General features: G+C 35.5%; 1 protein-coding gene across 9 annotated transcripts in view; it reads left to right on the forward strand.

Moving 5' to 3' along the window:
- The window catches only part of TM2D1 (TM2 domain containing 1), a 139,948-nt gene that overhangs the window by 11,905 nt on the left and 114,702 nt on the right, over window positions 1-13,341 (forward strand). For all 9 annotated transcript variants that reach the window (XR_004528770.2, XR_012324541.1, XR_012324540.1 and 6 more), the window contains 2 exons: window positions 224-332; window positions 10,328-10,419. Coding sequence is in view for 6 of the 9 variants with exons in the window: in XM_073789086.1 (XP_073645187.1) it covers window positions 224-332; window positions 10,328-10,419 (201 nt within the window). In the remaining 3 variants the exon portion in view is untranslated. The remainder of the gene's footprint in view (window positions 1-223; window positions 333-10,327; window positions 10,420-13,341) is intronic.

Here is a 13,341-nt window from a genome sequence, read left to right on the forward strand (position 1 = left end):
ATCTGTATCTTGTACATACGTGTGTGTGTGTGTATATATATATATATATGTATATAAAATGTAGCTTTTCCTATCTAAATTAAAGTATATCATGTTATATTGGGAGGTGGTTTGTTTTAACATTATATTTTCTTGTGTGTATTGCTAGCCTTAGGAAAAAACATAATTACATACTTTTCCACAAGAAAAAAAATAATGGATTTTTGCTTTTTTCTGCCTTTAGTTCCATGTTTTCCAGCACCTAACATAACTTGTAAGGATTCTGGTGGCAATGAAACACATTTTACTGGAAACGAAATTGGTTTTCTCAAGCCCATATCTTGCCGAAATGTGTAAGTACCTACCTTACTGAAGCTAAATTTTCAGATTACTTGCCTATGTTGTATCTTGACTGAATGGAGTGAAGAGGAAAAGAGTTAATTTGTAAGGAGAATCCTGCACTAATATGATTTATACCTTTTTGCTTTTGTCAGAAAATCTCTATTTTAAGTGTGCATATCGTTATATATATATATACATATATACATATATATATATATATGCAGTTTACCAACCAAGTAAAGCTCAGTAGTTCACTATGTGGGATAAATAGAATGAATGGCTTCATGCCTTGTCAGTTCAGCCAGTTTTTGCTACCAAATGGCTTATGAAAAAATTCTGTTTTCAAAATTTGGGGGCTTTCTTGAGTGCAAATAAGGGATTGTGTACCTATAGTATTAAAAAAATGCTAATTAGTAACCATTTGCATTTTGAAACTTGGTTTCATTATTTGTAATAGGTTTGGATGATAAATGGTAATGTTAAACAGAATTCAAAAGTTAGTTTGGTATATTAAGACAAATGGTTTTATTTTGTTGGGAGTATTGTTTGTTTAAAGGACTTTTAAGTTTGCTATTTATTTTTGCTCCAGTAAAGCTAACAGTTTATTCTTACGTTAATGCTTTGTCCTGAAAACATGATTTAATTTTACCCATTTTTGTTAATTGTTGGCATTCTATTTTTATCTTTTACTGTACGTTGTTGCATTTTATATGATGGCACCTATTTTGCAGTTATATCAAAAAACAACCACTATTTGACTGTTTCTGCAAGTTCTATTAGAATTCTTAGAAATTACTATTAGAGTCTTTTTTTTTTTTTTTGACCCTACTTCACTGAGTTAATGAGGGGCTTTAGATTCTATCTTGCTGTGTAATCCAATCACTTTAAGCTTCTTGGGTTCCAAGATTGCTCATAAGTAAAGTAAAAATTGTTAAAGGGAATTATTTCCAAAGTACTTAGATATGGTTTAGTCAGTTTTTAGATTTATAGATTGATGTTTCCAAATGACAAATAATTTGTTAAGTGTTGGTCCAAGGTTATAATACAACAACTAAGAAAATCATCCATTAAGAACAGCTAACCATTCAGGTTGGACATTGCAGGTTCATATTACCTATAATGGTCACACCACAATGATCTGCCACTTAATTTCCAAATCAACTCTGCTTTTCCTTTTACTGTCTCTGAGTAGTTAGGCTCAATGCAACTGAGCTGTACTAATCATGCTCACAAGACATTGATTTCAATTGTGATAGGAAATATAACTATCAAGGAAACTAGATACTCCACGTCTACTGGCCAACTTATTCCCCTCCTGTAGTAAAGTCTACAATTCCAAAATAGAATTTGCTTGATGAGCACTGAATCAGAACAAGGGGAGTTAGATTGATGGATAATTTTAATAAGTCACAAAAGTAACATAACCTGATATATCACTTTCCTTTATCAGGATATTCAGTACATGCCTACCAAACAGCCAGCTGCTAGTTAGCTACTGAGTAAAGACTCACTGACAAATTCTTAATTCATTGAGTGTCGCTTTTCCAGTTTACATATTTTCCTTCTCCTGTAGGCATATCCTTTTATAATATTGATACTTGACTAGAACTCCATCTCAATATTGCAGATATAGCCATTCTATAATGTATTCTTCAGCAACTGAAGTCTAAACTATGTCTGATTTGTTACTGAGTCACACACCTATTTATACTGGCCATCTGCATTAGTTGGAGCAGCCTGTTGTAACAAATGTCTTAAGAATTTCAGTGACTTAACACAGTAAAAGTTATTTCTCACTCACATCATAGTCCAGTTTGTGTTGCCTTGGGGGTCTGGATGGGGTGAAGGGAGTGGTAGTTGCTCCATGCAGTCATGCGGGCTCTTGTGCTTTCATCTTGTAGCTTTGCTTCCTCTTGTCCTTAGAGTCCTTTCCATTCAGCCAGCAGATGAAAAGTGGAGAAAAAACCCCTGCAGGAATGTTTTATTGGCCAGACATAAAATGATGGCATACATCACTTCTGTCCTCATTCCGTTGGCCAAAACTAAGTGATGGCTGCACTTAACTGCAAAGTTAGCTACAGTAAACAAAGGCATATCTCAGAGATATCGTGAGTTTGGTTGCAGACCAGTGCAATAAAGCAAGTCACATGAATCATTTGGTTCCCCTGTGTACATAAAAGTTATGTTTATACTATATGTAGTCTATTAAGTGTGCGATAGCATTGTGTCTAAGAAAACCATACCTTAATTTTAAAATAATGCTGTTGGAAAAATGGTGCCGATAGACTTGCTTGATGCAGGGTTGCCACAAACCTTCAACTTGTAAAAAACACAGTTTATCTGTAAAGCACAATAATGCAAAGCACACCAAACAAGGTCTGCCTGTTGTTTCGTTGTATGTACATGAGAAAAAGAGAAATGATTTGGTAAACAATTAGACAGATCTCTTCTACACCACCAGTTTTTAGGTTATCCTTTAGGATGATTTATTTATGTAGGTAACTGCTTTTCTGATTTCATTCCCCTTACCAGCCAAGATTTTTGAGAGGCTTGTTTCTATAATATTTATCTTTTATGAATTTTTCAGTCTAATGCAGTATGGCTTTTGGCCATACTGAAATTCGCTAGCCATCTTTGTTGCTATATCAAATGGATATTTATAGTCCATATCTTAATCCTTCTACAGCATTTGGCATTCCCTTTTCTTAAAATACTTTCTTTCCTTAACTTCCAGTATAAAACACACTTCTATTTCTTTTGATTCCTATTCCTTTCCTTCTTCCTTAAATCTTGATATTCCCAAGATTATGTCCTTGGTCCTTTTCTCTGCTTCATTCATCCACCCCTTTGGTTTCTCTCACCATCTTTATATAAAGGTCCTTTCCTTCAAATCATTTCCTTCTTTGTATTAGTGAATGCAGCTGTTCTACCCAGTTTCTTAAGCAGAAACTTTTGGAGTCATTCTCCTATTCTCTCATTCCCCACATTTCTTCTGGCTGCTTCTGCCTTCTTAGTATTTCCTAATTTTGTTTCCTTTTCTCTCCCACTGCTACTATCCAGTAGGTTATAGCTTGAGTTTCTACAAAGTCTCCCAATTTATTTCTCTACTTCTAGTCTGGTGACCCATTGCAATGTAGAAGGGGCACTACTGCCCTCAGTGTAAAATCTGACGTTCTTATAATATTAGATGCATAGACAGAATCTCTGGGTTGTTTACCATCTTCCCTAACTCCCTGAAAATGTCCTGATTGTGAGTCAATGCAAAAAACAGGATCGTAAGCAGGAGACTGAAATAATCAGATTTGACTTTAAAATGATAACTCCAGCTACCTTTTTATTTCTTTACTCCTCTTTGCAGCAACTCCTTGAAAGAGTTATCTAATACTTCTTTTCTTTAATTTTGTCCAACCTTTTTTTTTAATTGAGTTAACATAGGTTTGTAACATATAGTTTCATGTGTACATTATAATTCAACTTCTGTATACACTGCAGGGTGCTTCTCACCACATCTAGTTTCCATCCATCATCATACAGTTGATCCCTTTTACCCATTTCGCCTACCTCCCACTCCCTTCACCTCTGTGTCTACCAGTCTGTTCTCAGTTTCCATGTGTTTGTTTTTGTTATTTTTTGTTGTTCATTTACTTTTTTTTTATATTCCACATATGAGTGAAATCATATGGTATTTGTCATATTTGTCTTTCTCCATCTGACTTATTTCACTTAGCACATGGCACTTAGCACATAGACCTCAAGATCTATGCATGTTGTCACAAGTAGTAAGATTTTTGTCTTTTTTTTTTTAATGGCTGACTAGTATTCTTGTATATATATACACACCATATCTTCTTTATCCACTCATTCATTGGTGGGCACTTAGGTTGTTTCCATATCTTGGCTATTGTTAATAATGCTGCAGTGAACATTGGGATGCATATATCTTTTTGAATTAGTGTTTTCTTATTCTTTGGATAAATACCCAGAAGTGGAATAGCTGGATCATATGGTAGTTTTCTCCATACTGTTTTTCTTTTCTTTTCTTTTTTTAAAATAAATAAATTTATTTATTTATTTATTTTTGGCTGTGTTGGGTGTTCATTGCTGCACGGGCTTTTTCTAGTTGTGGCGAGCAGGGGCTACTCTTCGTTGCGGTGCATGGGCTTCTCATTGCGGTGGCTTCTCTTGTTGTGAAGCACAGGCTCTAAGTGCATGGGCTTCAGTAGTCGTGGCACGCGGGCTCAGTAGTTGTGGCTCACGGGCTCAGTAGTTGTGGCTCGCAGGCTCTAGAGTGCAGGCTCAGTAGTTGTGGCACACGGGCTTAGTTGCTCCGCAGCATGTGGGATCTTCCCAGACCAGGGCTCGAACCTGTGTCCCCTGCATTGGCAGGCAGATTCTTAACCACTGCACCACCAGGGAAGTCCATCCATACTGTTTTTCATAGTGGCTGCTCTAATTTACATTTCCACCAACAATATATGAGGGTTCCCTTTTCTCCACATCCTCTCCAACATCTTGTCTTTTCTCGTTTTTATGATAATAGCCATTCTAATGTGTGAGGTGATATCTCATTGTGGTTTTAATTTGCATCTCTCTGATGATTGAACATCTTTTCAAGTGCCTGTTGGCCATGTCTTAAATGTAAAAATGTCTGTTTAGATCCTCTGTCCATTTTTTAATCAGGTTGTTTGTTTTGTTTTTATTGAGTTGTATGATAGGAATTGCACTGAATCTGTAAATTGCTTTAGGTAATGTGTATTTTAACAATGTTACTTCCAATCCATGAGCATGGGATATTTTTACATTTCTTTGTGTTTTCTTCAATTTATTTCAATAATGTCTTACAGTTTTTAGTATACAGGTCTTTCATCTCCTTGGTTAAACTTATTCCTAGGTATTTTATTATTTTTGTTGCAATTATAAATAGGATTGTTTTCTTAATTTCTTTTTCTGCTAGTTTGTTGGTGTATAGAAACACAACAGATTTTTGTATATTGATTTTTTTACCCTGCTGTTTTACTGTATTTGCTTATTATTTCTAATAGTTTTTGGTGGAGTCTTTAGGGTTTTCTATATATAAAATTATGTCATCCACAAATAGTGACAGTTTTACTTCTTTCTTGCCTTTTATTTCTTTTTCTTGCCTAATTGCTCTGTCTAGGACTTCCAATATTATGTTGAATAAGAGTGATGAGAATGGGCATCCTTGTCTTGTTCCTGATCTTAAAGGGATAGCTTTCAATTTGTCACTGTTGAATATGATGATAGCTGTGGGTTTGTTACATATGGCCTTTACTATGTAGAGGTACATTCCTTCTGTACTCATTTTATTGAAAGTTTTTATCATAAATGGATTTTGAATCTTGTCAAATGTTTTTCTGAGTCTTTTGAGGTGATCATATGGTTTTTATTCATTTTGTTAATATGGTGTGTCACATTGATTGATTTGTGGATGAATCATCCTTGCATCCCTGCAATAACTCCCATTTGATTATGGCATATAATCCTTTTAATGTATTGTTGTATTTGGTTTACTAATATTTTGTTAGGGATGTTTGCATCTATGTTCATCAGAGATATTGGGTTGTAATTTTCTCCTCTTGTGGTGTCCTTGTCTGGTTTTGGTAATGCTGGTTTTGCAAAATAAGTTAGGAAGCATCCCCTCCTCTTCAGTTTTTTGAAAGAGGTTGAGAAAGATAGGTATTAAATCTTTGAATGTTTGGTAGAATTCACCAGTGAAGCCATCTGGTCCTGGACTTTTGTTTTGGGGGAGGTTTTTGGTTAATGTTTCATCTCTTTACTAGTGATAGGTCTATTCAGATTTTCTATTTCTTACTGATTCAGTCTTGGAAAGTGGTATGATTCTAAGAATTTATCCATTTCTTCTAAGTTGTCCAATTTACTGGCATACAGCCATTCATAGTAGTCACTTATAATCCTTCATGTTTCTTTGGTATCCATTGTAACTTCTCTTTCATTTCTGATTTTATTTATCTGAGTTGTCTTTTTTTTTGTTGTGAGTCTAGCTGAAGGTTTGTCAACTTTATCTTTTCAGAGAACCAGCTCTTAGTTTCATTGATCTTTTCTATTTTCTTTTTAGTCTCTATTTCATTTATTTCCACTCTGATTTTTATGTTTTCCTTCCTTCTGCTGACTTTGGGCTTTGTTTTTTCTCCTTTTTCTAGTTATTTTAGGTGTATGGTTACATTATTTGTGGTGTTTCTTGAGGTAGACCTGTATTTCTATAAACTGTCCTCTTAGTACTGATTTTGCAGTGTGTTTCCCTTAGATTTTCAGTATGTCATATTTTCATTTTCATTTCTCTTCAGGTACTTCTAAAATTTCTCCTTTAATTTTTTTCATTGATGCATTAGTTATTCAGTAGCATGTTGTTTAGTTTCCACATGTTTGTGATTTCTCCAGCTTTCTTCTTATAATTGATTTCTAGTTTCATACCATTGTGGTCAGAAAAGATGCTTGATATGATTTCAGTTTTCTTAAACTTATTGAGACTTGTTTTGTGTCCCAGCGTATGGTTTATCCTTGAGAACATTCTGTGTGCACTTAAGTATGTGTATTCTGCAGATTTTGAATGGAATATTCTGTATACATACATCTGTTATTAAGTCTCTTTGGTCTAGTGTTTCATTTAAGACCGACTTTTCCTTCTTCTCTTTCTGTCTAGATGATCTGTCTGTTGATGTACAGGGGGTGTTAAAGTTCTTATTCTGTTGCCGTCAGTTTCTCCCTATAGGTCTGTTAATAACGCTTTATATATATTTTGGTGCTATTTTGTTAGGTGCATATATGTTAATAAATGTTACATCTTTTTGATGGGTTGTACCCTTTATCATTAGTATATAATGTCCATCCTTGCCTCTTATTAACTTTTTTGGTTTGAAGTCTGTTTTGTCTGATATGAGTATGGCTACACCTGCTTTCTTTTGGCTGCCATTTGCTTAGAGTATCATTTTACAGCCCTTTACTTTGCACTTATATTTATCTTTAGAACTGAGATGTGTCTCCTGGAGGCAGCATATAGTTGGGTCTTATTTTTTAATCCATCCAGCCACTCTGTGTCTTTTGATTGGTGAATTCAATCCATTTACATTTATTGTGTTGTTTTTTTTTTTTTTGGCCACACCCTGCAGCATGTGTGATCTTAGTTCCCCAACCTGGGATCAAACCCATGCCCCCTGAAGTGGAAACGTGGAGTCTTAACCACTGGACCACCAGGAAAGTCCCCATTTAGTGTGATTATTGATATATGAGGACTTGGTATTGACATTTTATCTTTTCTCTTCTGGTTGTTCTATAGTTCCATTGTTTCTTTTTCCTTGCATTTCTGACTGCTGTTTTAGTTTGGTGGTTTTCTATGATGTTTTTCTTAGTTTTCTCTTTTTTTATGTTTTTTGTCTCTGCACTGGATTTTTGTTTTGTTATCATGAGGTTTGTATAAATGTTTTAAATTTAAAATAGTCCTTTTTCTGCTGGTAGTATCTTATCCTAATATGCCTCTACAGGTTTCATCCTTTTCCTCTTCTCCTTTTATGTTTTTGTTGTCACAAGTATGTCTCAACACAAAATGCTGTGAGTTTGTTACCAAATTGACATAGCTGTAGTTATTTTTAGTGCTTTTTTTCCCACCCTTTAACCTTTGCTGTAATTAAGTGTTTAACAACCTATTCTGATATACAGTTGCAATTTTCTGATTCTGTCTATTTATTACCTTACTCAATGTTTTGTGTACTTTTGCCTTTTCATTTCAGGTAGAAGAGCTGCTTTCAACATTTCTTGTTAGGCAGGTGTAGTGGTGATAAACTCCTCAACTTTTGTTTGTCTGGGAATGCCTTTATTTCTCCTTTCTGTCTGAATGATACCTTTGCTGTATAGAGTATTCTTGGTTGACAATTTTAATCTTTCAATATTCTGACTTTGTCATTCAACTCTCTTCTGGCCTGTAGAGTTTCTGCTGAGAAATCTGCTGATAGCCTCATGTGGGTACCTTTGTACGTTATTGTCTTCTTCTTTTTCTTTTTTTCCTGGCTGCCTGTAAAATTCTTTCTTTGTCATTGACTTTTGACAATTTTAATATAATGTGTCTTGGAGAAGGTCTTCCTGTTTTGAGATAAGTAGGTGTTCTATTAGCTTCATGGGCTTGTATATCTAGTTCCATTCCCAGATTTCGGAAGTTCTCAGCTATTATTTCCTTAAATAGGCTCTCTGTTCACTTCTCCCTCTCTTTTCTTTCTGGGATACGCATTGTCCTTATGTTGCCTTTCTAATGGAGTTGGATAGTTCTTGTAGAGTTTCTTCAGTTAAAACAAAAATCTTAGCTCTCTCCTCTTTTACCTGAATCGTTTCTCAATTTCTATCTTTGAGTTCGCTAATTCTCTCTTCCATGTGTTCTACTCTATTTCCAATGCTTTCTAATGCTGTTCTTCATGTTGTTTATTGAGTTCTTCAGCTCCATAACTTCTGTTTGGTTCTTTTTTAGAGTTTCAATCTCTTTGTTAAAGTATTCCTTCTGTTCATTAATTTTATTCCTTAGTTCACTGAACCGTCTTTTCTGTTTTCTTATATATAGCTTGTTGAGTTTCTTTCTGATACCTGTTTTGAATTCTCTGTCAGTTAGACCACAGTCTTCTGTGACTTTAGTTTCTGGAGAACTGTCATTTTCTTTTTCTGATACTGTGTTACTGTGCTTTTTCATAGTGCTTGGTGAGTTGTTCCTTTGCTGGCGCGTTTGAAGTAGTGAATACCTTTCTTATTTAGGTAAACCTTTATTTACTTTGATTCTAACAGTTCAACAGGTTGGTAATTAGAGTCCTTTCTTTTGTTTTTCAGTAGGTGGCGCTATAGCATAAGTTATAGCTCAGTTTATCTTACCTGAGTGCTTCTGGCTATATTTGAGAATTGGCACTTTCCACCCTCCATCACCTTTGCCAGAGACGTCGTCAGTGCCCTCATCATCACTACTTGTTCCTCTGGGGTTACTGGTGCCTTGAGATGGCGGGTGCCTCTGCCATATGTGGGGTTGCCTGGGTTGTGGGCACTGCTGTAGCGGTGAGGGAAGGGGGAATGGGGAGAAGGAGCCAGGTTTGGGTGTGCTGTGGGGGAGAGCAGAGTCACAGGTACCACTATGGCCCTTCCAGTCTTTCTTAAGCCTGTTCTGTTCTGTCTTTTGCCCTCATCGTTACCAGAATTGCTCTTGCTGAGGTCACTAAAGATCTCCTCTTGGTTAAATTTAGTAGTAAATTCTCAGGCATTCTTACGTCATTCATCAGTCACATTTGGCACAGTTGATCACTCTGTTCTTAATACACTGTCTTCACTTGACTTTCCAAGATACCACACTCTTTTGGTTTTACTTCTTCCTCACTGTTAGCTCCTTCATGGTTTCTTCTCTGCTTGATATGGAAAGGTTTGTTGTACATTATTGTGACAATAGCTCACAAATGCTCCCCTACAGTCTATCTTCAGCACAGCAGCTAGAGTGATTATTTTAAAATCTAAATCAGATCACACTCCACACCTCTACTTACCTCTGCAGTAGCTTCACATATCTCTCAGAGTAAAAGACAGAGTTTTTACTTAATGATGATATTCAAGGCCTTGCGTGATTTGCCTTCTTTGCCCCCTATTATCTCTGACCTCGTCTCCTACTATTCTTCCCCTCTCTTACTCCACTCCTGCTGCACTGTCAGGTATGCTGCCTTTGCAACAGCGATATTTTTGGCTGGAACACTCTTCCCTCAGAGGTATGGCATGGTTAAGTCACTTACTCTAGATTATAAGCTCTTTAGGCATCAGGGATCTTTGTCTCTTGTTCATTAATATATTCCAATAGCCTAAGATAGTGCCTGGCACTCAGTAGCCACCCAAAAAGCATTAATTGAGTGGATGAATGAACCAGTTAACAACTAATAATAATTAACAGTTTTATTTTCTAAAATGTTTACATGTTGGAAATATATGAATGTGACATTCATGTTCCAATTCTGTGCAGAAATGGCTATTCATACAAGGTGGCGGTTGCACTGTCTCTTTTTCTTGGATGGTTGGGAGCAGATCGATTTTACCTTGGATACCCTGCCTTGGGTGAGTATGTTTCATTTTAAAAAAATTCTTGTGAAACTTGTAGGTTAATGTACCTACTCTTATAGATTAAATCTCTGCATACTATTAATAGTTACAAGTTCCATGTAGCTGGAGTTGAAAGGTCAGTGTTCTTCTGTGAGTACAGAGCTAGCAATTAGCTCTGTAGTTAACTTGGATAAGAAATTGACTTTTCTTGTGTTTTCATCTTTATGAAAACACACACTCAAGATAGTGTAGTCACTAATTAGAACAGTAGACTTGAGCTGTCATTACTAGTGCTGGGCACACAGTGGATGTTCAATAAATGTTTTATGAATAAATGCATATCTTTTCCTATCCCTCCAAAAAATGTTTGCCTTCTACCTGAACCTCTATAAGTGTTGATTTTGGAATAGAAACTACTTCTTTCAGGAGAAGTTGGTGTTGGAACTACAGCAGCCAGCATGAGCTAGTGTGGAGCCTGGTTATTACCCTTAGCATCCCTCCCCATACCTTCCTCCTAGCTATAATCTTTACATTTACCATAGTTGCTAATGCTTATGAAAACTACTTACATTTGATGATAGCTTTTGTTTAAATAATACTTTCACATGCCTGCCCTTATTTATGCCTGAAAACTCTCTGAGTTTATTATCCAGTTTAAATCTTCTTTAACAGGTAGGGAAATTGTCACCAGAGAGGTTAAGGGATTTACTGACTCTGGAGGCCTTGCTTTGTACTGTAACATATTTGTTGTTATCATCACTGTTTTATGGATAGTGAAATTGTCATGAGATTAAGAGATTTACCCAAGGACACTCAGCTAGTGACCTGACTTTGAACCCAAATATTCTGGCTCAAGAGATCATGCTTTATTTACTGTAGTACTTTGCTTCTGTATTAGCCCTTCACTGAGCAAATTTAAAGTTTCTGAATGCTCTGCTTTCTAGCTAGCAAAGCTAATCTTATTCTTTCCATGTTGCTACCCACCAGAGATCAAAGAGGAATTTTCACTGTGGGGTTGGTGGGAATTATATTTCTGTTAACCTTAACTGGAACTCAGTGTTATAAGGTCATAAATAGAAGTCATAGTTTAAAATACTATATACCTGAAATTTTTTCAGTTAACAAACATTTATTCAAAATTTACTTGCTGTTAAGTAAGTAATGAAGTTCTCTGGAAATAACGATGGCGATCACAGTTCATACTGGTTAGAAGAAAATAAGTAATAAATGGTAGGCCAATTTGTGCTACAGCACTGTTACAGAAGTGTAGTAAAGTGCTATGAGAGCAGAGGAAAAAAGACTGATTTAGTCAGCCTTAGGATGTGAGGGAAAACTTCTTGGATGAGGGGACATTTGCACTAGGTTTTTAAGGATGAACAGATTAGAGATTTAGGGCATTACAGGGAACAGCATGTGCAAAAGCCTAGGGTGTGAAAGAGCATATGTGCAGTGTTGAGAAAATGGTGGATAATTTAGCCTATGATGTAGGAAGAAACGTGGCAGAACATGAAAAGTGATTGCAGAGGTAGCCTGTGGTCAGATTATAAAAGGCTTTGAGAAAGAATTCCCTGGTAGTCTAGTGGTTAGGATTCAGCGATTTCATTGTTGTGGGCCCGGGTTCGATCCCTGGTCGGGGAACTAAGATCCCACAAGCCGTGCAGTGTGGCCAAAAAAAAAAAAGGCTTTGAGTGTCTTGTTCTGGAGTTTGGACTTTACCCTTTAAACATCAGAAGGCATAAAAGTTTTTAATCAGAGGAGTGTCATGGTCAGGTTTATATTTCAGGAAGATGATACTGGAGAAATTGTGGGAAATGGCTTAGAACGGAGAAAGAGTGGTGGCAGAGGAAGCTAAAAAGAGATGGATGCAGTAGTCCTGGCCTGAGGGAAGGAGAAATACTATTTCTTTGAACAGTTTATTCTATGATGATTTTGAATAGTAAATATATTTTAAATATTTGGTTTAATGAGTGACTTTTTAGCTTCCTGTGATGTGTGTCAAATGAGCTGTCATGTCATATGGTCTAAGTTAATTTTTTTGACTTATTGTAGCACATAATAACATGTTGGTTTGTATATTATGATTTTCTTTTCCTACAAAATAAAACTCTAGGTTATAAAGCTCTGTATAGTGACTCTGGTTCGTGAATGTTAGTTCCCTGCCAGGAGCTCCCTTTCTCCAACCACTGCTACTCCAATCTATTAATTAATTTCAGTCAAAGAGAACCTTTCAGTTTGAGGCTGAGATTCTCTAAATTTGCAAATGTAATTTTTACATTTGTCTTTATTTCTTAGTGTAAAAATCTTTAAGTAACTTTATTATTACAACAACCTTTGGATGTTCATTAATTCAACAAGTTTTTTGACTGTTGGCTTAAGATACAACTTTCTCAAGATTGTTAAGTCTGTCACTTCTCATTCATCTGCTTCTGAATTTTCTTCCATTCTCTTTATTCTGCTGGGTTTATGGCTTTAAAAATCCCTTTACTATCCTTTAATGGGGTCCTGGAGTGAGAGGAGTTAAGAGGACATGTCAAATACATTATTTTTAACTGAAAGTTCTTATATCTCTTCAAGCATTCAAATATTTTTATCCCTATCTTACTGACATTTAAGCTATATAAATGTGAAGGATTTTGATGTTTTATCAATTTAATCTAATCTAATATGTAAAATTACCGTGTTTGTAAACTTAAAACATTTAAATGTTTTTAATTAAGTTTTAATTTTTACTAAGAATCCAAGGTTAAAGAATTTTGGTATTCAATTAAAATGATTACTGCCATTTAAAAAAATTCTTAAATGGAGAATGCAATGTTGACTGGTATGAAAATAGTTACAGGTAGAGCCTAAAACTATTTTTCTTATAATCTTATTTAATCTTTCTTCATGGTAATGAAAAGCAGTGATAGTATATTTATAGATAACTTTTTTTTTAAC

This window comes from Tursiops truncatus, chromosome 1, assembly GCF_011762595.2.
Source record: "Tursiops truncatus isolate mTurTru1 chromosome 1, mTurTru1.mat.Y, whole genome shotgun sequence".
Taxonomy (NCBI): Eukaryota; Metazoa; Chordata; class Mammalia; order Artiodactyla; family Delphinidae; genus Tursiops; species Tursiops truncatus.